Source organism: Dermacentor andersoni, chromosome 4 (assembly GCF_023375885.2).
Source record: "Dermacentor andersoni chromosome 4, qqDerAnde1_hic_scaffold, whole genome shotgun sequence".
NCBI classification, from domain to species: Eukaryota; Metazoa; Arthropoda; class Arachnida; order Ixodida; family Ixodidae; genus Dermacentor; species Dermacentor andersoni.
In genome coordinates, this window is record NC_092817.1 from 101,010,268 (window position 1) to 101,035,535 (window position 25,268).

The window sequence follows — 25,268 nt, forward strand, 5'->3', positions numbered from 1 at the left end:
CCTTTTTTCTGTTCATTCTTTATGCAGATCGAACGCACATGCTAGAATTGTTGTGAAGCGAAGTTTATGTGAAGCTCCGCTTCACGAAATGCTCTAAATTTGCACATTTCATTTCAGTTTCTTGGGCATAAAGAAAACGGGCAAGTGTACATTTTCTTTCGTACACCTCTCCTACGCAATGTGGCAACTCTTATATTATCATGCATTTCTTCATTTTTTCTTATTTATTGATGTGAAAACGTCAAATGGGCCATTGAATGAAAAAGCCGGCGTCTTTCGTCTGGAGCAGCGAAATGGGACCTAAATTCCCATTGGTTGGGACGCCATGCCACGAGCGCGCCTCGACAGAGCAGAGCGGTTGAACGGGTGCACCTGCAGCGTTAGCGCGCCAGGCGTTGCTTGAGGGGAGAGAGCATCACCGCAACGCCACGTCAGCTAGCCTCGCTGTCGCTCTCGGACGCATGTGTTATCCGCGCGTTCCTTGTCAATGCAAGCTCTAGCCTGCGTTATACTTCAAGCGTAGCCGTTTTTAAGCCCACCTCCGTTGATGGTATGTGTTATAGTACGTAAATCATAATTGTCAACACGTAGCGATGATCTCTAAGAGATGGCTGGCGTATGCATTATGCACCTTTGCATAAAAATTACTCTCATAATCAACACACGGCAATGATCTGAAAGAGCCAGGTGTCTTTTGTACGACAGAAGCAGACTTGTGATCTCCATGGAAAAAGAAATTTATTGGGACCATGCGGACCTGCCTATGGGACGTGCCGATCATCGTCGTCACAGACTCGCCGGCAACCTGTCACCATTTCCGAGAAGGCAGAAGTAGCAATACCACACTCAACATCATCCAGAACCAAGACGTACCTGTAACGTACATTGTCTGTGTACAAATCGTGTTTCCTCATCAGACTTAATAAGTAAAACTACTCGCAAAAGAATTCCATTTTATCGTATTCTTACCGGCCTCCCAGCCTTGGCGAACTTACAGCGACTGACGTTCTTGCCTTTCCAGCTATCAGAAAATTACGTCAAAGAAGCTAGGAGCAGGCGATTTGACACACAGTAGCAAAAATGCCACAAAATGCTTGAAAGGTCGGAGATGAGAAATATATACAGGCTTTTCACGGATAGCACGAAGCTTGTATATAAATATCGAACACCAGCACCATTCGAAATGTGTGGTAGCATTGAACTAATTATTTCTTACTCTATTAGCACTCATAGTTCCTGTAATACAAGTACAATAAAGTGTCATAAAGTTCGAAAAATCTGCGCAGTGCGCGTTCTTTGAAGCACGGCCCCCTGATGTCTGCTCGGCCCTCAGTACTGCCTTGCAGAGCTGCCCCAGAGGACACGGCGTGTGGCTCGCAGTAGTTTGAAGTTGGGCTGGTCGCATTCGCAATGGTGGTAGTCGTAGTACACGTGGTCCAAGAGAACGCATGACTTGGAGAGCTTGGTGATAGCCTTCAGCTGGCGTTGACGAGATGCGGAAAAGAAAGTGTATAAACAGTGCAGTCAAAGTGCAGAAAAATTCAATATACGCCTACCCAACGCACTGAAAACTAGAAGCAGCAAAGGAGCGCAAGAAGAGGAGAATAATATCTGCCTGCTACGGAATCGGAGCCTGACTCATTCGCTTTCACTGCATCAGCAATGATCGCAGGCTCACTAGCGCGTCTCAACTAACGTTAACCAAGCTATTATTTACTTACTTTTTAATTATTAGTTTTGGGTACTAACACCAGGGCAAAAAAAAATATTCTTGGTGGCGGAAGATCACAGATGACCAAAACCCGCATAAGTTCCGTAACCGTATCATGTACCAATAAAAAAAAAATTTTTAAGCTACAAGCTTGGCTAACGTTAGCTTGCACATACGGTCTACGGGAGGAAAAACCACAGTCGGAGAGTTTAATTGGGGCCTCTTGTGCATGATAAAATTAAGTGAACGAAGTTACTGACGGAATTTTGCAAAATATGGTACTTTCTGTCATACAGCCGCATGAGTTTGTGCCTTTAACTGAAGACAGCGCTACCGGTACTTCCAATATATTTGTTTGTTAACGGACACAAAGCCAGCAGAACTGACCCGCACACGAGGAAAGAAGTGGAAAGGACGAGCATTGGAGTTACAGCTACGTTTATCAAAAGAAAAAAACATCCACAGAAAGAATCACCTCATGCGCAACACCATTTGAGACAGGAAACGATAACGGTAAGAGACTACGAGCCGTGGTTAGGATAATTATATCAGAGAATTCAATGCCACGATCTAATTATGGTGACAATGGTTCAATCCGATACTGTTTTTGTTCTTTTCTGTGCCAAATATTATCGCGCATGCACTGCTTTATTTGTGCGCGTGTGGGATACTTTTTAAAGATAAACATATCTGCAAGTTCAGCGTTCGTTCTGTTCACTGCTTCGCTAGTGTACGTGTCTGTTTTGCCAATTTCCTGTTCACTCACAAGTTTGTAACAATTAGCCCCGGAATGGAATGGAATGGAATGGAAAACTTTATTGACTCTTTTAAGGTTTTAGCGGGTCGAGGCCGAAGTCTTCATTCTTGAAGCTTGGGTCCTCTTTAGCCATGGAAGAAATTCTGCCGTAATAACTATATTAAGCTATGTATTCAGCAGCCTGAAAAATGCTGGTGGGGTGTGAGGGATGACACGACAGAAAGGTTTTCGCTTGCCCCGCATTTCCCCTGTACCGCCATTCTATAGGCCGTTCATACAAAATTTATCCCAAGCTATCTCTGCTTCTGCTGAATGTGTCGGGCTGAAACTAAAATGGTTGCAGGATAAGACCTGAAATGATTGCCCAGTTTCAGGCGGCTCCGTTTATTCGTTCTTGTGTGTTGCGCATAAGAAGAATGGTAACACTCGTAAACTGACAATGAGGCATTACGCGTTATCTTGGAATACATTTAGTAGTGAAATAAAAATGATGCTTCCAGTTAGGACAATAATTAAAACAGCAACACATTTCCCATTAGGCTCTCCAGCCATTTCTGCGTGATGCGGGACTGAAGAAATAAGACGCCACAGGCAAGGAGGTTGATGGTCTCAAAGTGTCGCAAACAAGTTCAGGTATTTACCTTGAGTTAAGACGACAACTGAAACAGCTACACAGTTCAGATCGCTGTGTTCAGACATGTTTGTGGACGTGCGAACGAAAAATGCATTAGACAGGAACATGGAAAGGACCGATCTGCAGGTTGTTTAAAACATGGTATGAGATGAAAATACTTTCGGTACTTCTTTAGTTATATACAGCACTGAACAAACATTCTCATATTACACCTACGAAAAAGAAATGCAGTACGAACAAGATTTTCATTCTGAGTTTACGAGGCTGCTTCAAACGTGTTCTAATACGAGTTTATTTGGCCAAATTTCGCAGGAATTAAATAAATGTTTCTTAGATAAGCGTCGAGCATTTGAGGGCACACTATCACGCACGACCTTGTCAGATGCAAGGTTAATGTAGGGGTATGTCGTGGACGTCTGTGAAATGCCTTGTACGTGGTACACAGCGCTGCTTGCTTCTATGAAATTAGGCATATTTATTATCAATTTAAGCGCACCTGTTTATCGACAAAACCTTGCTTCTGCACCGCGCCCTTAGTTTCCAATAAATACACGACCCAGTGACGCCTTGTGAGAGAGTGGCGAGACGAGTTTCTACCCACTGCCATTTCGTGCTAATCGAGAGTGGGATAGGGGCGTTTTATAGAGCGTTGTAGCTTAACCGACGTATTATGTTCTAACACGCAGCGCCATGAGAGGAGGGGGAGCGAACTCTCCCTCAAAGCGCAAGACGGTGTTTGCCATCAGAGTGGCCAACACTATTACGCATAAATTTCAACTCGTCTGCACTGTGTCATGCAGTTACGCACAAAACCGAGCTCTTGTGGCTATGCCTGCAACCCAACGCAACTTCTACGCTATTTCTTTCCGATAAACACATTTCTATCATGTGATAGAAACTAATGACACATCCGTGCGATCGTTTGAGACCGCTCGCGCGGTGATACAAGAGGAATGCAAAGCTGTCTTAGAAAACCAGCGTGTCTGGCTGTAACAACATGGCTTGTCTGTCACCGGTGGAACCATAATATACCCAGAGTGAGGCTTAGCTGCTGTCTTGCGCGTCCTTCATAGCGTTGTCGGAGTGCTCCAAAACGACCCAGTCGAATGCGCCGTCATGTTTCAGGTATCCATAGAACGTACGCTAAACATGTGTAAGATTTAACTTTAAAATATTTTGCGATAAAGGAAATCTACCGTTTGCCTACATTACTGGTCATCGACGCAAATTTCTTATCTCACTTGTCTATAACAGTAGGTATGTTTCATGGCCAACAACGTGCGTTATTTTTGACAGTTTCTTACTCCCCAAAACAGGCGGCACTAACCCTGTAACTTCGCCTGAATGTACAAGGTGGTTCTGAAAATGCAACCGACAAGTTTTAGAAAGCGAGATGGGGTAATTAAATGAATTCTACTGAATTATTTTTGCCACAAGTGCATATATTATGTAAGATGACTGGAGATTATAATTAAACAAATAGATGCAATAATTAGTACACATTTTGTACCCAATGAAAGCGAGGCAATCGATTGGAACGTAAGACTTGAAACCCGTCATCTGAAGAGTTCATACCCATTTGCAGACGCCCTCAAAATTTCTGCTGCTGTTTCTTATTGCCGAATAAGTCTCGCCCACTTTCACCCAGAATACTGAAACTGAATTGCTGAACGGTGGATGGGTTACCCCATTAGTAGAGGCCAGTCAGTGACAAGACTGCTTACACCTTACCATAGGCAGAGCACAAAGTGAGTGAGATAGCGACTTATTAAGGACGCTCGCTTCAAGCTGGATAGCCGGCTTCAAGTGTTGCATTTTTGACAACCGCTTGGCTGTATTGATAAAAAACAACAACTATAACTTTCTCAATTATTTGTCTACTTACTTCCTCAGTCATTTTAAAATGTGTTCCTCTGTGCTTAAAGTAATCACGAGGAAATCAGCCAATTAGTGCATATTCCCTGTTTTAAAGAGAATTTCGAAGTATCTTCCGAAGTGCTCTGTGTGCCAAAGCAGTTTCTTCTTCATTGTTTATTACAACTTGATTATTAAAGCTTCTTGAGCTCCTGAATGTCAGTGAAGGGCACAAGGTGATAAAAAAGTAACGATCAAATGGAACGACATACATGCATCAATACGCAAATGTTTCCATATCTTTTTAGATTGTTTTACAGGGTAGAACTGTACTTGCAAGGATCTAATACAAGACGATGTGTGCATTCTATAACCGCATAAATTGGGCCATTTTCCCTGAAGTAGGTTTTTCTTATTTCTTGTTTGACTGGGCTTTCCTGTTTTGCGTTATTATTTCACTATTATGGCAGTATCGTTCGATTTTATCGCACAATAAAACGTAGCACCCGTGGGAGCTTAGGGCCTTGGAAATGTTGACCATGTGTGCTTGTTCTTGTTCTATTCAGGCTCACCTTTTCGGTGAATTCTTTATCCTGCTCGAAGACAACCAGGTCGTTCTTATAGGATGTGGTATAGTATGATACGTCAAAAGGAATCTTCTTGCTGTTGTTGCGGTTGAACTGAAACAACAACAAAAAAAGATTGAAAAAGAAATGCGAATAATATGAAAATAAGTGAATAAACAAATTTTAAGAAGAAACAATAAATATGGTATGATACGATCGCCATGCTGACCCTTTCAGCTCATGAGCTCACCGATTACAAGCGTTCTCAAATATAATCTAACCATACTTAAGCGCATCTTAAAATACGCAAGCTCTACAGTGACAAATTTGCTTAAATCAGAAATGTTTAATATACAATGAGGAAGCTATGGTCCAACATAACTGTACAGAAACATTCCTCTGAATGTAGCAATCATCCGATCCATTTAACTAAATGACAGCAAGCAACAATTTGCAGAGCTAGACCCCTGCACACGTCAGGAAATCAATTGCCAGCACGTGATAGTCTCGAAGATAGGAAGTTTATTGAGGAGTGATGAAATATGGCGCCGTCATGCACATACGTGTATAATCCCGAAAATAAACGCAACCAAACTAAAAATAAACCAAGCCAGACCCACCAAACGTTAAGGAAAGAAACGTAACGTACCGTAACGTAGCCTAGCGGAATTAAACAGAGTTGAGGTTCGACAGGCAGTTAATGCTGACCACGACGTCACCCTTCACCCCTGCAGCCTTACATGTTCCTAGTTTACCACCAATATGCAGTCCGTTAAACTGTGACTTGAGAAACATAAAATACGAATTAAAGGTTTAAAAAAAAAAAAAAAACACGCAATGAAGTAGCTTGCTATTCGAGTCAGATATACGTACGGTAAATTTTATTTTATTACTATTGATAGTTATGTTTCAAATGGAAAATGCGGGTCTCCGACGCAGGTTACATTGCTGGCTCGATACCGAACACGGCAGCGCACACCGGCCTTGAGCGCCGTACAAATACGGCTTCGAAGCAGCCTTAAACAGCTTCGCTGTAAAACGGTAGGGCACCGTATGTTCCTCGCGTCCGCGATCACGTCCGACGTCAGTAGGCGGGAAATATTGTCCCCGTCCGGCGTAAACATTCCCCGTTTCTTTGGTTGCAGCGTGCGTACATCGCAGTAGCTGAGCCTCTTGATTCCTACAGCTTCGTCCTCGAGGTCTCCGGTGCTTTGGAAGGCAACGGCAGCGAGACTTAAGCCGACGCAGTGCCAGGCACTCGACGCCAGTTGTCCTGCTCCACTAAGAAGGACCTCCTTGCTGTATTTGTCCACGGCTTGCTCCTGCGTGCGAGGTAATCCAACGGAATGACTAAACAAATAAGGACGAGGTGTCGGGCGTGCGAATTTTGGCGGAGATTCAAAACCACCAATGTGACGCTCTCCGTACACCACCAAAAAATCACGAGTGAAGAAAACCATGGAAAGCACACGCAGTTTAGGCAAATGGCACGACAACGACAACTAGGTCTAGAAGCTTCGCGGCCTATGGAGAAATCTGCAGGAACTTGAATTTTACTGGTAATTCCCCAGTGTGCCACCGGTGGCGACCGAGTGAATCGCGTCCTTTCGCAACGCCAGCTCTTCTAGCATCGTTATAGTTTTGGGATGTATGACCTCACCCGTTATAAGTATACAATGCTGCAATAAATGTGACAATATTGTTTTATCATGTTATCAATGCTTAAGGCCTGGAATTCAGGCTAGCAGTACTTAATAAATAAAAATAAAAATAAATAAACTATTCTGGACTGTTGCGCCACGCGACTTCAGATGAGTGATTGTGAAGACCAGGAGACGACCGCTTCCCCAATAATCCTCTCCAACGGACTAGTTTGCACCATGAATATGCGTGTGTCTTTCGCTCACGTAAAATGGAGCGATGCGCGCCAGCCAGCGCTCAGCGCTAATTCATTGAGAATTATACCTTGCATACCGACTCTTTTTTTCATGGGAAATGGATTTGACCCGGGCGCGATGACCACTCATGCTCTTTTCGTGTGTCCGCAAATGGACCAGCAGACCTGCGTCGCCGAACGTATTTAAGATCGTACTCGTACAGCTTCCTACGAAAATTACAAGGGGGAGCTGTGGTGCTAGCGCCTACAGATGTCGCAAGTATGGTGGCTCAACCAGCATGAGAACGATGGTGAGTACATAGATTGGCCGAAACTTTTTCCGTCTGGCTTCAAACGGCTTTGCGGCATTGCAAACGGTTAATGTTTAGAGAAAATATCGCACAATAAATGCTACAGCTTTAAATATTTACGCATTTGTGATTCGTGATTACGCCTTTGGGAGTACTAAGCGCATTACTGTGTTTAGAATGCAAAGTGGTTAGAAAGTTGGAGCTTTGCAAATAACGTCGCAAGAACGTCTAAAGACACAAGTACGCAGATTAGTCAAATCCACGTAGCAGCCGGCGGTAGCTAAACGGCTGCAGCGCCAGAGTGCCCTCTAGTAAATTTTATGGAAAGCGCTGTGGGCGCGGCCGCGCGAAGGAAGAGAACGGTGAGGTAGCGCGACGAGGGGCGGAGGCGTTCTACTCTGGCGGGGGCTGCGTATGGCGCGGCGGCGCGGTTTCTATCTTGACAGTGATCTGCAGTGGGCGCAGAGTGCGGCGAACGCTGATAGCTTCGTTAGCTATATGTGTTCTCGCCGCTTAGTTCGCGCTTAAGCGAGAGGCAGAACGAAGGCGCAGTCGCTCGCTGCTGCGCGCGCTACATTGAAAGCGATCGTCTTTACGGGACGGACTGGCGGAGGGACGGACGTGCGGACGGTTTTACTCAGTGGGTAAGCATAGTAATGCGTACGCATTTAAAAAAAATGAAGCAAAAGTTAAACTTACAATACCCAATCGATAGGTGTAACAGCTATTAGGACATCCATTTCATAACGTCCAAAGGACTATTGTTCAAGAACAACTATTGCCACTACTTTATATTACCAAAATCGTACAATTGTGTTTACGTTTATGCTATGCCACGTGCAAGTTCACGCAATGTTTATGTTGATCTAATACAAAGTTTATAACTTTAATCTCACGCAATCTTAAATACGAAGCATTTCTTGGCGAACATTTCCCACTTTGACAAAATCTATCTATCTAGCCGCCATACATCTTGGTGCTCTCATGGTCGTTTCGTTAACTTGGTGTGTGTGGCAGCAGAGACATCATGCCAGCAACTGCTAGGCATGACTGTGGCAAAGAAAAAGCAAATGAAATGACGCTTTGTATACGTGAGGGACGGATAAGTGTTCGCGCGAGAAACGGAAGAGTCTGGTGTAGTTAAAATTACATGCGAAGCAGACCTAGCTAAAATCTGCTAGTGGTGATTGACAACGAACAGTTCTTGTATCTTACTTTGCTATGATCATGGCACGCAACCTTGTTCGTCCTGGTTACGCCAGCTCTCTAACCTTTTTACATTTTAATTTTCAGTCTGCCCGTAATAAAGACGATCAGATAGAAGCATTTAACGAATTCACGTTCGGGCTTGACATAATAATGATAAGTGAGACAAGGTACAACTCAGAAGGTGATGTTATTTCCTTGCCCAGATACCAAATCTTCTTTCTAAATAGACCAAACCACCGTGGCATTAGGTGTGATGCAGATGGTGTCAGAAAGGCTTTCATGTGACTTGATTGCAGATCTCTCAAAAACCACACCAGACTACGAAGGGCTTACAGTACAATGTGGATCCTATATTTTCGCTGTTTAGTATCGACCACCTGATGGTAATGATGGTGAAAGCTTTCTAGTTTCTTTAAAACAATTACTATGTTATGCTTACCAGATTGAATAGACTGTGCGCAAACAAAGGCGGTGACTGTAATATAAACTTACTGCGATCGAATACAGTTTCCCGCACTCTGATCTTACTCCTTGACTCTTTGGTTGTGCGAACGTGATAGAAACACCCACTCGAGCCACATGCCTTTCTGAATCCCTTATCAACTTATTTATTCCGAACAGCCCAATGCAAGATATCAATGCTGGTATCATTATTGCCGATCTAGGTGATACACAAGTTTTCTAAACGAAATAACACACTTAAAGCGAGAAGAGACGAATGTAAATCTTTCGTCGTGCAGGAAATAAATCCAAGAACAATGACTTACTTTCGAAACCAACTTCTAAGTGTCAACTGGACACCCGTATTTGAGTGTAACCATGCTGATAAGGCCTACAATACGCCCATGCGTATCATAAAAAATACGTACACTAGTTCTTATAAATAAAAAAAAGGTAAGAACATCTACAAAGATACACAAACCTTGGTTAACAAAAGAGTGTTTAAAGCTAATTCGTAAAAAAACAAAACAATTACGCTCTCACTTTGTGCAGTCAAGAAGCTCGGATGATCTCTTTGCATTTAAGAAATACCGAAACTTTGTAACTAAGTTTCTTCGGGATACAGAAAAAAATATCTGGAAAAACTATTTAGTGATGCGGATACCAAAGGCGACCTAGTTTGGCGTGCTCTTAATAAGCTCCTAAGTCGTGACAGAAGTCGCTATGAAGAGCTGGAGATTACAGAGAATGGGGAGCAGCTAAAGGGTATAAAATTAGCAAATCTTCTCAATGAACACTTTACAAATTTAGTGATTAGCGCTCACAATATAGACGCTCTCAATTTTTCGGGTGCGCCAAGTGTAAATACAGCGTTTTTTGAGCCTACGACATCTGACGAGGTTTACTCTGCTTTTATATTCTTAAAGAACAGTAAGGCACATGACGTTGATGGTCTCCATATTGAAACAATGAAAGTTACAATAGACTTGTTAGTGCCCGCTTTCACTACATATTCAATGTTTGCTTGTCTACTGGCGTTTTCCCCATAAAAATGCAACATGCAAAGGTTAGTGCTCAGTTCAAATCAGTGGACAAAAATGACATGTCAAATTATCGGCTGGTGTCAGTGCTCCCTGTCATATCAAAAGGCTTAGAGAAGGTTATCTGTAAAAGGGTTGTGCCGTTTTGTCAAAAAATATCGCTTATTATCTCGACATCAATTTGGGTTTCGTAAGGGCCGATCAACTGGATTAGCTCTATTAACACAGAAGGATTTAATCTTGAACGGCTAAGAAGAAAAAAAAATTAACATTCGGCGTATTTATCGATTTTTTCCAAAGCCTTTGACAGGATGAATCATGTTACTCTACTAAAGAAACTCGAACATTACGGATTCCGTGGATTACCCCTGGACATTCTAAGGTCATACTTAACCCATAGGAAACAATGCGTTTACATCTCAGGAGAATATTGAGACTCCCTGAATTTAGAAGTTGGCGTTCCCCGAGGGAGCACATTAGGGCCTATGCTGTTCAACATCCATATAAATGATTTAACAAACATCAGTAACTTACCACACTATATAATATACGAAGACGACACCAGCCTTCCAATCATGTAATGCTGATAACGTGTCACAACTAGCAAACACCGTCCTTGATAAATTATATTGATAGAGTAAAGCAAATTCGTTACAGATTAACTCTAAAAAAACCAAAGCTGTTCTTTTTGCATCCGTCCAAAAACATGTAAATCATAATCTAAACATATTCTATCGATCAGAACGAATTGACGTCACTGCAGACGTGAAAACACTGGGAGTGATTTTTGATCAGCATTTAAGTTGGGAGAAACACGTAGAACGCGTGGCAACAAGTATGGCAAAAGCATGCGGTACGCTTTGTAGGCTTCGAGACGTTCTTCCATTAGAACTGCAGCTATTGCTGTATAACACCATACTTATTTCTCATGCAAATTATTGTAGTCTTGTATGGGGGACAACGTCATAAAAAGTGTTCAGAAGTTATCTCTTTAAAAAAACAGCATTGCGCCATGTTGTTTGTACTTCTTACGGCAGTTATACAAGTAGATTCTTTTCTAAGTTTCACGTTTTCACATTTCAATACAATTATCAGTTTAATCTTCCTATGAACTATAAAGAAAGCGCAAAACGAGGCCACCCGGGATTTACTGATCTTTGTAATCTAAGCGAACCTCATGACCTCAAATACGACTTTCGGGAGCGAGAAACTTGGGCCATGCCTTTTTCACGACTAATCATGGAAAGGACAGGCTACCGTGCCGAATACTGGCATTACTGAACAGTCTTGAAAAACAAAACATGGATCTTAAGACTGTTTCAGGTCAAATTCTGAAGGAATATTTCATTAGCCGTGCGATTGCATGTGAATAGTGTTATGTTGTATTTGCGTTTCCTTTGCTTGCTTGTAACTTAAGTATGGAATAATTTTGTATTTGTCGTATGTGAAGGTGCTTTTATATATTCTTGTGTGCCTGGAAAAATGTATTGTTTCACCACGTTACATAAATCTGTAATTTCTGCTAGGAGAAAGCGTGTATTGTTGGTAAAAAAAAAATGTTGGCTATAGTGTATGTTTTCAAAAACCCATGCTATCATGCCCTTAGAAATGTTTTTCAAAATATATGTTATGTATCGATGTATTGTTGCGGAAAAGAGTTCACAAACTGACTTCAGCGAAATGCTGTAGGGGCAGGGGTCTTTGTCAAGCTGTTTTCAATAGCGGCTTTTTGCTCCTGTCCTAGCATTTGTACATTTAAAGATGAATGCTGAAATAAAGGAATGGAATGAAAAAGTGGCATAATATGACAAGAGTGTATGACGATCATGATCGGTCCCGACATGAATATCGTGACGTGTGCCATGTAGGTCATGAAACAGTCGCCTACGTCTTGGTGCTCTCATGTTCGTTTCGTTAACTTGGTATGTACCAAAATTGGCATAGTATTAGAAGAGTGTATGAGGAACATAAAAGATATGTGATGACATAAATGTCACGAAATGCTTGTCATGTTGATCATGAAACAGCCGCCTGTGCTGTCATGGTCGTTTCGTTAACTTGGTAGGCTCCACGCGCACTCCTTCGCATAACATCGACTCCCACAGAGCGTGAGATTTGCTGGCTATTTACGTTTATGCCCTATACAGCTGGCAACCACGCCAACACGAAAACACCAGAGCAGGCGGATAAACTGGGTGAGACGCTTATGCAACAATGACATGAGGACAAAGGCGATGCATGACGCTTGCCGATGGTAGAGTGGCGATGGCAAGTGTATGCACAGAAATGTACGACAAGTATGTGACTACATTAAAGAATTCTGAACCTCTTGTGCCACAGCAGCCCATGTCGAATCGATAAATCAGCCAAAATCATGGATATAAAAAAATCTATTGAATATAACGCGCCATTCGATAAACATGTCAGTGTGCTTTAGAGATACCGGCGAGTCGGCATGATTTGTTGAGATTTTAGGAAGGAAAATATGTTTTTGCTACGCAGAAGAGAGATGTTATTACTCGCACCATTTGTCGGTCAGCGTACTAGGGCTCGTTCGCTGGTACAAGCGTTTAGCGCGCGTGTAACTGAGCTGAAAATTCAACCACATTACGTATCCGCTATGATACTGGCCGACCCATCAGACAGCAGCCGCGCCAAACTTAGGAAACTAGGAAAAGAAGGCTTCGCTTTGAAATAAAAAAGGTAGTAGAAAACACAGCGGTTTATGTAAAGCGCAGGTGCTGTCACCCGCTTACGAAATGCTTATTCTAGCTTCGCGCCATGCAGCTTTTTAGCTGCTGCTTTCGTACACTGACCGTATATTCACAATTAGATGTATAAGCCAGCGTCATGAAATGCCACGTTGGTGCGTACAGAGAGATACACTGCTAACGTTAGCAGCCACGTTAAGCATAGAAACGAGGAAGAACGTTTTCTTTAAAGGACGAGAGGAGATAAACTCACAATTTGTGTCAAGGTCTGAATGGGTGACGCCCTGTACGGCCCCTGTGACAGTGGCTTGTAGACCCGGAGGGTGGCCATGTGTACTTGGCTGAGTGAGAAAATGTTTCGGAGTGAGACTTGATCGCGTGTAAGCAGACATGTTCACAGTCGTGAATGCAGGAATAGCACCGGGAGAGAGCCATCACACGACTATATATATATATATATATATATATATATATATATATATATATATATATATATATATATATATATATATATATATATATATATATATATATATATAAATATATATATATATATATATATTTGAACATACTGCTAGCCTCACATATGAGGCTGTTGCAGGAAAGGGGCAGGATACATATTCAAGAAAGAAAGAAAAGAAAGTGCATATAAAGAAAATGCTCGTCACGTGATAGGCAAGACGTCATTTCTAGCCGTGGAGCTGCACGCTGAGTATGGGGGAGAGCAGAATGGAGAGAGGGTGACGAGAGCCGGTCGTGACGAGGGCCACCACTAAAGACTACCAAGAACCAAATAATGCCTCGAAACGTGTGGCAACCTTGGAAGGCCTATTTCCCGATAGCAACTCGGCAGATAGGTCCTGAATGGAAGGAGAAGCGGAATCGGAGCAGGTTGGTTTGCCGGGGCGAGCTGTCTGACGTGATGCCCCATCCTATAGCCCTTCTCCTAACTCCGTTTTAATACAGGCATTTGCGAAATAAATTAGAGGCAGCTCCTGCATCATATGCGTTACTCCTGTCATTACATATTAGTTAAACAAAATTATTACATTCGTGTAGTGGTCACGGCTGTGCTGCCACAATTGTTCAGCAGCACTAACATCATATTTCCAGAGTTTCGCAGTACAACTAGAAAAGGTATCGCACGTCACGAACGTAATTTTACGGTTATTTTCACACTGCAGCCCGTGCGCGCTGAGCCCTTATCATGCATTGATTATTTTGATTTGTTATCATCCAGAGTGACCGATTCTAGCGGTGAAGATACCGCACGCCGCGGCCTTGCTGGCTAGTGACGAAATGCGAGAACGGTTTAAAAAGAAAGGAAACGTACGTTACAAAATCCAACCTTCATGTGCGGCCCGCGTTCGTCTGCAGACAGTTTACGTTGTCACGTGAGAACAAGCCAGGAGAGCCAACACAGGGCGAAATACTCATTACTACATTTACAAGCAAATCAACATCCTAGAATTTGTATTGACGTGTCGCAGCAGTGAAAACAACTTGCATAAGTTCACTACAGTAACTGGTGACAAGAAACGTAAAAAGCGGTACGAGCAATGTTATCTTTAGACGAAGTGAATTAAGGAGACGACAGCATAAACAATACAGTATATTTAACTTCGATGCATTAACGACGTTTTACGAAGAAGTTTCTCTGTTCCTTTTTCATAGACTATTAAAAAAAAATATTCTTAAAATAAAACCATTCTGTCTTGGGCAAGGTATGGAAAATCAGGAATCTGTAAAAGACGCTCCCTATTATTATCTTAATAAATCTTCTAATATGTGCGGAAATTTAGTCTCCTCAGTACATTTTTTAGAAACAAATACAGCATAACAAAAGTGTTTGCGCACCTTATCTCCATACCAACGGGCACGTCGAAGACTACGTGGATAAGGTAGCCATTTTGATCAGCGAGTAATCGAAGATCCTGTCGAAAAATAATAATAAAAAGACAAACGATGAATAAAGTGACTTGGTTCAAAAGTTTATCTCGTGCTTACAACTTTCATTAGGAACAGCGTGCAGCTTTGATTACATTAGTTCCGCGCGTTGCTGCGTAAAGCTGCACAAAGCTGCACGATGACCAGCTAGTACTGATGAAGCTAGATATCTTTTTTTGTTTTAAGCTTGTTGTAGCTGCGTTTATTTTTCAATTACGCTGGCGCATTGTTCTTGACCTTCTTCTCTTAGCATGACGATAAAGAGCACTGACAAAGTGCGAAAATGAATCGCATTGGAATCGAATCATTGCATTATCGCGGTCAGGATAACAGGCAGTTCATAAGAAACAAAAATGACCTGAGCGTAAGGTAAATTTGAGTCGATGCTGACGGAGGACAGGTCGCTGCAATGAAATTAAGAAATCATCACGCATAGGAAGATTAGCGAAATAAGCTCGTGGTACTTATGTTCATAAATCGAAAAAAATTAACGTTAAAGAAAACGGAGACAAAGGAAAATGACAGGACGAATGCTCGCCCTCGCGTCTTCCTTCTGCAGGTTATTTACAGCGCATTTTTTTATGCAGTCGGGTCCAGTTGATTTCCTGTTGCGGGACCACAAAATTTGATCGAAATATCAGAAAGGTCGAAATAGAAATCGGCATCAAAATGAACGGCTTCAAATCATTTTCTGTAGCTTGAAGTAGCCTGTAATGTCTTTTTGTTTCGTCTTTTCGAATCGCGACTCAACCAGCTTGCAGCGAAGAGAGAGTACCGACGTGTTTCAAAACACGTTCACTGCGCATCACTTTCTGAAATCTTGAATACTGTGTGGGTTGACCCAGTGGTGGGTGACTTATGTTTCTCTGGTGCGTCGTGAACCTCCGGTGAGTCGCTAGAAAGTTGTGCTCCTTTCAAACTTCGTCACAATGCACACATTTTTCCTGTTCTGTCCCATCCATAGAAGACAGCCGTTACGCCAGGATTTGCTACGCTGACACTTGCGCTACCAAGTGCTAAACAATAAAAATAAATACATAAAAAATACTAATGAAAGCTTTCTTTTTATTACGTGCTAATTCACTCACGTAATGTCATACACGACCGTGTGACTATACTTATGAATGCAGTTTATCAAAAGCGAAATTTCCTCGAACCTACAATGCGAAACATTTCTTTCTTCATTTATAGTCGAAGGTGCAACCAGTAGAATGATAACTGATGAATCTTTTTATTCAAGAAAAGCTGATGATACCGTAACCAGAATGGGTATTCTGCGTGTTTCAACGTAAGGCTTTTCCAAACTTTTCTATTCCAGTTCTGCAATCAGCCCTCCACAATTCGTCAAAATGTTTTTGAGCCATCTCCACTTCCCTCGTCTGTCACGCGACTTCACGAAAACCGCGAAAGCTTCTAATCTGATATGATGTGTACACACTGATTACGCATAATTAGACCGACCAAACAGAAACTAATTACTTTCGATTTTATGGCTTTTTCACCATCAAACTTCCGCTGTTGGTCAAGAGGTGTCCCCCTTCACCCACTTTGCCTGTCTGTCACGCAACGTCACAGACGCGGGGAATCTCAACACGTCAAAGTGACGTGAACGGATTAAAGATGCTTTAATATGCTAAACAAAAGGGTCATTTTTTTCGGAATAGTGAGACATTGCTTCGTTCCAGAATGTTTAGAAGATGGCTGCCCGCCGATCGATCTGGCCGTGTGACTGCTCGGTGCTGGCGGGGAAAATGAATTTATTTGGGTATAATTAAAATTTTCGCGTGGCAGGTAAATTTGTCAGGCCCTTCCGGCACGCAAACGACATCGCTCTGCCAACTTTTCTTCGCTGTGATTCATTTTAGTGTCATTTTTACCCTTCCGTTGCACGTCGTCGCTATTTTCTATCAGACACCGAAAGCTAGGCAAGGAGAAGTCGGCCAATTGCCAAGGCGGGACTCATCCGATTATCTATTTTCACTGCGCTAGCACAGCCCAACCGAAACTACCTCCGATTCTCCGTGCTTATCAACTCTGGCCAGCCAATTAGAGTGCCTGTCATTGCCTGTCAAGGTAGGCAACGATATTCTCTTTGAATACAAGCAAAAGTGACCTCCTTTGAAGAGGGAGAGCGTTTCACTGGCCCGTTCAAATAACGCTGTGGGTCACCGCCAGATGTTTGCGTCGGCGCTTACAAAAATTTGATCACACGAGATTGGAATAAAAAGAGATTGGAATATGGTTACGTCGCAGGACCCTGTATCAGTGACATGGAGGGGAAACGAAGAAAAATATTTCTAGGTACAAACGCTGCAATAATCTGACTTTGTATAAAAAAAAAAGACTGACGATATATTTGCGATTAAATTGTAATTTCGTATATATCAATATTCAGCCGTAGAGTTGTCAAAACAAACTGGAATATCTCATTTCACCCACGCGTCGACTTCCTTACCGTGAGGAGCTTGAGCCAAGTAGGGTCAAATTCCGTGATGCGAATGTCGATGCCGTGGAACACTTTGGAGCGCACCTTGACAAACCCTGCGTTGATTTCGTCAGCGGCCCTGGATGAGACGTCATCGTAGCGGAAGGAGAGCAGCTTCTTCAGTTCACCGGTTTTGTTCGCGTCCTTGAACGCCAAGTACTGCGCTTCCGCTGAGCGGCAGTCGATGCAACGCATGACACGCCAAAGTTAACCTCTGGGCGCAGACGACGACCAACTATATATATGTATACGACAAAATTTTACTATGGCTAAATTGGATGAGAAATACATAAATTATACTATTAAAGCGAATTTCGGCAAGGCTGCAGGGCTGACAACAGCGCAGTTTTCTTTCAGTAGCGGCCACTAGATAGCACCTAAGCACTCAATACGCCCACCTGCTGATTGGCGGATATGACATAAATACTAGCACGTCATTTTTTTTTTTTGATTGCGCCGCGGACAATGGTGGGTGGCAACGTATCTCGGAGGCCATGTCGATGGTCTGCGCTAATAAAGGTCATTCTTTTGTCTTTTCAGTTTCAGCATAAAATAGTCTATTTTTGCGAGCCTTTTGGGAAGCATTCACTCCTATTTCAAATGTATACTTTTATAGGAAGACTGCTCTACCTTGGAGTTGGGGAATGGTGTCCTGCATTCCATTTCGACTCCATTCCAGAAAGTGGAAATCTCTGTAAGTCCACTCTTTTTAACTCCTAGCAGAGGTTAGAGTTGGACCATTCCCACTTGTGTAGTGGCTGAGCTGGTTCATTCAGTTCTCCCAATTCCAGGAAATTAAATGCATTTTTTCTATAATACTTAATACTTGCGCTTGCGCGCATAGTAGCAAAAACTTACGTTTACATCTTCACGACGTTCAATATATTGTTATGTATATAACATTTCCACACAATTAAATATATGCTTTGCGGCACGTTGTAGCCTGTAACCTAATATCTGCTCTTTAACAGTATTTGCGTACGCTAGAGGCGTGGTTCAAAAGTCACGAATATACGACGTGATTGTAAAATAATTTCGTTCCTGCGATCAAAATACAAATATATCCAAACACGTCAAACTCTGAAGAGAGCACCGCATGTTAGGCAGTCATGCAATGCCGTCTTTCGGAACCCCTCTCTAGTCTCTACGCAAAAAAAAAAAAAAAAAAAAAAAACCAGGAAACTGCAAAATCTCGGTGAATTTCTATGCTGCTTCGAATTATAATGCAATATAAAATCCATATTAATCGGGGATTTCAAACGCAAATTTTAATTCGTCGTGCTTACGTAGAATTTCTATAATTTGGTATTGAGCCTGTTTTTTGCACAGCCAAACGTGGTACACATTAAGTCACCGAATTCATTAAGTCACATTAAGAACAATTAAGTCACGAGTCACCGAATTTGCAAATACTAGCCTACAGTGGCCCGTTCGTTACCGCTGAAGTTAGCCGTGCTTTGTTGTGCACATGCGTGGTTAGGCTGTTCACAACTACCTCGCGCTCTGTTATAGAAGCAAGGCTTGTCCTCTGCATGAAACCTGCCATCTCTAAATGTCGTTCGTTCTTCTGAGACGCTCTTTTTTCTGTCTTTTTTTTTACCGGAGTAAAGCAAAGCGGAAGCTAATCTTACACTGTTGTGTAAGCCATGAATTTAGCAAGGTTATTCTACCAATTTCAGGACTAGCGTAGAGCGAAAACAATTTTTTTATAACTGTGTTGTTTTTCACAGCTGCAAGCACATTACCGGGCACCAATTTCTTCCGGCACATCTCCCTGACCGCCTGTTATCGCACCATGATTGACACTTGACAATACACGAAGAAACTTGGCGCGCATTCCAAATCACAGTGTGCTCGCACAGTGTACAACCGTTTGCGGAGTCGTTCTTGGCCAGTAGGTTAAGTACGCTCTTGCTAAATTAAATCATTCGTGAGAATTAAAACTTCCTGTTTGTATACAAGTACTTCAACCTCGAAACTCACGAAAAACTTGCAGGCCTTAATTCAGAGGCGTACAATGTGAGTAATGCATTGTTATAATTATGATGACATGGGTATTCACCTATAGGCCGATGCTGCATGAAAAGCCATTATCGACCAAATGTTTAAAAATCAATAAATAGACAAAGTATAGTTTGATCGAATTGGCTAATTTACCAGTTTTGTGCTCTCGCAGCATTCCCATGCTAACTACATTGCGGAATCGCGGGCTCCCAATCTATTCCCGTTCCATCTGTCCCACTGGTGCCGCCATTTCATTCCCATTCCATTCCGGAAGTTTGAAAAACGTGCGACAAACCCGAAATTAATCCTTACTCCATAGTTCCCACTCCGCATCTCTGCTCTATATACATATGCGCTATTTGATACTAGGCTTTTTACATGGTGTGGCCAGGCCAGTTGGTAATCCAATGCGAAAAAAAAAAATGCAGCGGGCTATAGCGGACAAATTTCTGACACAAGCGCTGACTTCCATAGATCATCGAGTATTTCATGCGCGCTTGTTTCTATCTGTTTCGTAAATTCTATGTCTGCTGGTGTGCTCTTATCTACTATTTCTACGCAGTCCGACATTTAGTTTATTTGGCGTTTAAAGAGCAAACAGGGAGAAATCAATGCAATAAGAGAAGAAGCGATCCTTACACTGTTGGTTCGCTCCCAGGTTCTTTAAGTTAGACGGTATAATATAGAAGCATAACCGTACAGTGAAAGGAGAACCCAGTGCACTACAACCACAATATGGTTGGCAGGATTTGACAAATTTTTAGGAGCTAGATATCCCAATCCGCGTTCACATGACTGTGACGACAGCACATAACATTAAGGGGAGCGAATGAAAGCGGGATTTATGGAGTTTGCCCTCCTCCATGCACTTAAAAGCGCGTCGCGCATAGGCTGTTTCACATGGCGCAATTTTCAGCCAGCGACACAGCGGATTCCGTCGCTTAGCGACCGCCACGACGTCGTGGGCTCTCCGCGACTGGATTCCAAGTTGGTCGCGCCGTCGCTGAGTCGTGGCGATCGGCGCGATGCGGGACGGGCAATGCGTGACGAAGCAAAGCGTCGTCAGAATAGGCGGTTTACTGTTTTACCGCGCGTTGGTAGCTTTGAGGCGCAATGTCGCGCGCCAGCTTTAGCTATGTTTTAGTAGGGCGTACCCACCAGCGTTTTCGGCTTAGGAGCTTCATAAAGATTTTCTTTTCTTCCGCTTACACAATTCGTTTAAAAGGACAAGCTGCACGCTATCCAGGTCGGTAGAAGGACGCCGTTTCAACATAGGGCACGTACCCACTCGATCACCACCGTTGTCAACCTCTTTATCGCTACAATATGCGCCAGCTGCTTATACATACACACTCAATAGTAGCTTGTTTTTCTGCAAAAGAAAATACTCATTCACAAAAAAAGTTATGGCTTCCACAGTAACAACGAAACTTGAGTGTACTAAACGGAACCACTCCATCGACGCCGCAAAAGCCGCGCGCTCATACTTGCGGTGTTGTGAAGCACCTCACTCACCGTATCTGCAAGCTGTCGTTAAGTCTGAACGCTTTTAAACGTTAAAGGAATGGTGCACCTATTCTGTTGTCAAATAATAATAGGAAAATTGTAATATTTGACTAGTTCCCTTGTTTTACTTAACGATGCAGGCATTGATACTTTGTGAGCAGGAGGCGACCTTGCGCATCGCTGCTACGGAAATCGCGCAACCGCAAACGCATGTGAAAGCTGTCAGCGAAAATCGCTCTGCAAAGTGCATGGCAGAACGATCTTTTTCGCTCCAATCGCGCCATGAGAAACATACTTATGTCGGTCACACACACACACACACACACACACACACACACACACACACACACACACACACACACACACACACACACACACACACACACACGCGCACACGCACACACGCGCACACGCGCACACACGCGCACACGCGCGCGCGCGCACACACACACACACACACACACACACACACACACACACACACACACACACACACACACACACACACATATATATATATATATATATATATATATATATATATATATATATATATATATAGTCATATCATGAGAAGCCAACAAACACTGACGCCAAGGACAACGTAGGGGAAATTACTTGTGCATAATAAATGGAATGAAGAAACGATAAATTAATGGAAATTAAAGTGGATGAAAAGACAACTTGCCGCAGGCGTCACGAGAACGAACGAGGCGTCACGAGTCCATGTTAGAACAGATGGAGGACGCTTCTTATGCATTATAGTTCACCACTGGTTGAGTAGGTATGTCTAGCCTTAGCAAGCTTAAGAATTCGCTGCTTCTATTTAGACAAAGCAATTTCTTATGTGACCAATGCCGTCGTGTTTAGATTCAGTGAAAACGATGCGTGGGGCTGCAGTATTTATGCGACAGCGTTAGGGACCCCGTCTCGCAAAGGATCCGGTATTGGTACCCGGCGTTAGCCTCCGCAGCCGACCGGCTTGGGAGCAAAAAATCCTTTCGAACCACGCATACCGAATCACGCTGGCCCTCTGCGTGTCGCAGAGGCATTGCTGAGCTAATTAAGTGTCACAAAGTAAAATGCGTCAGAAAAATCGCAAGGTGTGGCTGACACACAACCTACAGACATGATAGCGTCGGACTGTAATTTGAATACACGAGAAAACATAATTCTGTTACCCGGCAGCTCAAACACGAACCCCTTTTCCAGCTTTCCTATCATTCGTGGAGCGGTGCGCCCCGCTCGGTTCCTTGCGTAACCCCCATCCAGATGGCGTGCGCCACCGCGCATCTGCGGCCCATGCAAGATGCCGCGTTTGTACCAGAAAGCCTTCCTTAGTGCATAGCATTCGCTGCCAGCGTTTCCCGGTAAACGTTACGGTTACATAAGCTGCAGTTGGCGGGAAGCGTGAGAAGCAGTCAGGGATTATCCTATCGTGTTCCAATCTTAAAGGCGAAGCTTAAGCGTCCTCCAAATGTTTACCCTTGGCTCTTTCAACGACCATTACACTCTACTACACGCATCAGGGACGTGCTCTTCTCTTTTTCCCCATTATTGCGATTGTCAGCGTGGAATAGACAGGGTCGTATTTCTTTCTTCCTTATTACAAGCCTCACAGTTGGCCTTGCGTCGGGCTGCTAACCGAATTCCACGAATCAAATAATGCAAACAAGCTTTTTCTCGCCGAACACGCTCTACAACGCTATTTACTTTCGGTTTCTCTTTTTTTGAGAAATTTGAGGAAACATTGAATATTTCATTCGATATTAAAAGCTCATTGTTTTGGGATATTCATATACTGAATTATTATTTTTCACTATTATAAGACGGTTGTAGCAGCATAAGTCCTATTGTGAAGTCGTACGAAGAGAGCTCTTGCCTTCTTTTTATAATTCATCTGGCAGGAAAGGCAAACGAATAAATGAAAAGCTCATGCTAATCCAACGGGGATGTTGGAGGCTGTCCTAAAGAAAGCGTTTGTAAAGCGGTAATTAAATGCTATAAACTAAGTGCGGCGCGTACAATTGTCCGTATTATCATATGCAACGTATGACCTGATGTAATGTTTATGGTAATGCTACACAAGGTTCACAATCTACAAACCGAAGTGCAAACTGCAGTTCACGCGAATGCAAGCAGTTAGAGGTCGATGCAGTGAAGTCACGAAGATAAAGGAGAAGTTTGTTGAGTGGCGAGAAGAGATGTATGCCGAGAGAAGTACGACGCGAAAGACAGGGTTATAGTATGGTAGCCCATTACTTTTCCCATTTCATGCTCGCGTCCATGATTTCATCAATTGAATTGTGGGCTTTTACGTGCCAAAACCACTATTTGATTATGAGGCATGCCGTAGGGTTAATTTTCTCCACCAGGGGATCTTTAACGTGCCCTCAATGCACGGGACACGGGCCGTTTTTCGATTTCGCCCCCCCCCCCTCCCCCCCATCGAAATGCAGCCGCCGTGGCCGGGATATGATCCCGCGACCTCATGCTTAGCAGCGCAACTCAACAGCCGCTAAGCTACCGCGGCGGGTCATGACTTAACGGAAACTGACATGCGTGCACGTGCCATGCGACGTGAAGCCCCCGCCTATTCGGCTTGACAGCTGCATAAGTAGCTGCGGTCAACAAGTACGGGAGAGGTTCGCCAAGAAACCTTCGCTTCAAAAGGGAATGACGAATAAAAGGGAAAAGCAAAAACGCAGCTGGTAAGAAAGGAAAATGATATGGTATACGGAGCATACAAGTGCGTTGACGCCTTCGATGCAGATGATAGATATTATTAGAGCACTACAGAAGTCTGTATCTTCTGAAGTGGACTCAGTAAGGTTGATAGGGATAAAGTGAGAGAATAAATGGTCCTTGAAAGCAGGTTTTACAAATGCGATTTGAAGGCACATGTCATTCTGTGCCCCATAGTCCTTTCATCCTTTCCTTTCTCCTTTCTTTCTTTCCCTCTTTCTTTCTTTCTTTTTTGAAAGGTGGTGGTAATCAGCAGAGAACTTACTTCCCGCTAGTGGTCTGACTTTGCCGCTGTCCACGTCAATCGTGGCCGAAAGGAAGATGATGTAGGAGCACATCTGTACAGGATAGGGGAAGCTGTAGTGACCGTCCAACGAACACAGCAGCGGAGGCTCCTCTTTCTTGGCTGTGGAAGACATGATGCATTGCATAAGGTGTTAGACTCACACCCACGCACGCACGTACGTACGCACAAAAACCTTTTTGCACCATATATAGTTGTTTTAAGAGAAAATTTCAGTCAATTGGAAATCTTGGCATTGGAAATAATATTAGCGAAAGCGGCTAGCCAATGGCTAATAGCACTTACGAAAAAGAAGTTTCGTGAACCCGGCTCGTGTTCTTTCACGAGCTCCGATTCCCAAAGGCAGCAATGTGTTTCCTAATAATACCTTACTGCAATTGCACTTAGATGAAGGCTTCGGGTACCTGGAGAAAAGAGTGTATATGTGGGAGAAGGGTTTGCTGTTGTTGCGGATTAAAGGCACCATGAGGAAAAATTAAAACGCGATCAGAAAATAAATGTACTAAACGCTTGCTGCACGCAATTCTATGGATGTGTGATGAGCAATCTCCTCTATAGCCGCTTTCTAAGGATCGGAAAATACCATGTGCACGTTCTTGGTTCCCCATTAAGCCACTCCGACAAATGCAGGCAAAACTTCACACAGAACTACGCAGCAAAGTATTTTATGACTTTTCGCTGAAAACATAAAGGTACATTTGTTGCGGCCGCGTACGAATTCTCCACGCTTCTGTTGCGTGCCCTTCCTGCATGGAAAGGCACAAACATTTAGCTGGTGCCAGTGCTCGTAATAACAAACTTTGGCTAAGCGTTGCTCAAATCTCACCCCTTTTCGACATAAGCTGATGAATGATTATTAGCTGGGTCTTACTTGAAGCATGCTGGACATTGTAATATTCGTTGAGGCAAGCTTCGGGAAAAAAAAGAAAAACTTCGTATGGAGCAAAGAAAGATGGACACAGTATTCGTTAAGGTTCTTTTTTCGCGCTGCTTGTCTCAACACCAGAATACAAACTGACCTAGCAAACGATGCGTCTGTGGTAGGATTGCTTGGCCTGCACAAATGAGGCTCCCAAGGGAAGCTCGAGAGAGCAGCACTTCGCTACGGTAGTCCACGCATCAGAGTTGGTCTTTGTGAAGAATATTCAAGTTTCGGTTTCAAATTGC

The 25,268-nt window shown here is 43.1% G+C and overlaps 1 protein-coding gene across 1 annotated transcript; it reads right to left on the minus strand.

The window, feature by feature from the left end:
* Positions 1–721: 721 nt before the first annotated feature.
* Positions 722–25,268, minus strand: LOC129386281 (uncharacterized). The gene is made up of 7 exons (XM_055074078.2): positions 24,063–25,268; positions 17,513–17,712; positions 14,968–15,044; positions 13,364–13,451; positions 6,677–6,844; positions 5,529–5,636; positions 722–1,479 (listed from the first exon to the last, which is right to left on the minus strand). The coding sequence occupies exons 1-7, from the start codon at positions 24,226–24,228 to the stop codon at positions 1,330–1,332; spliced, it is 957 nt and encodes a 318-aa protein (XP_054930053.1). The 5' UTR covers positions 24,229–25,268; the 3' UTR covers positions 722–1,329.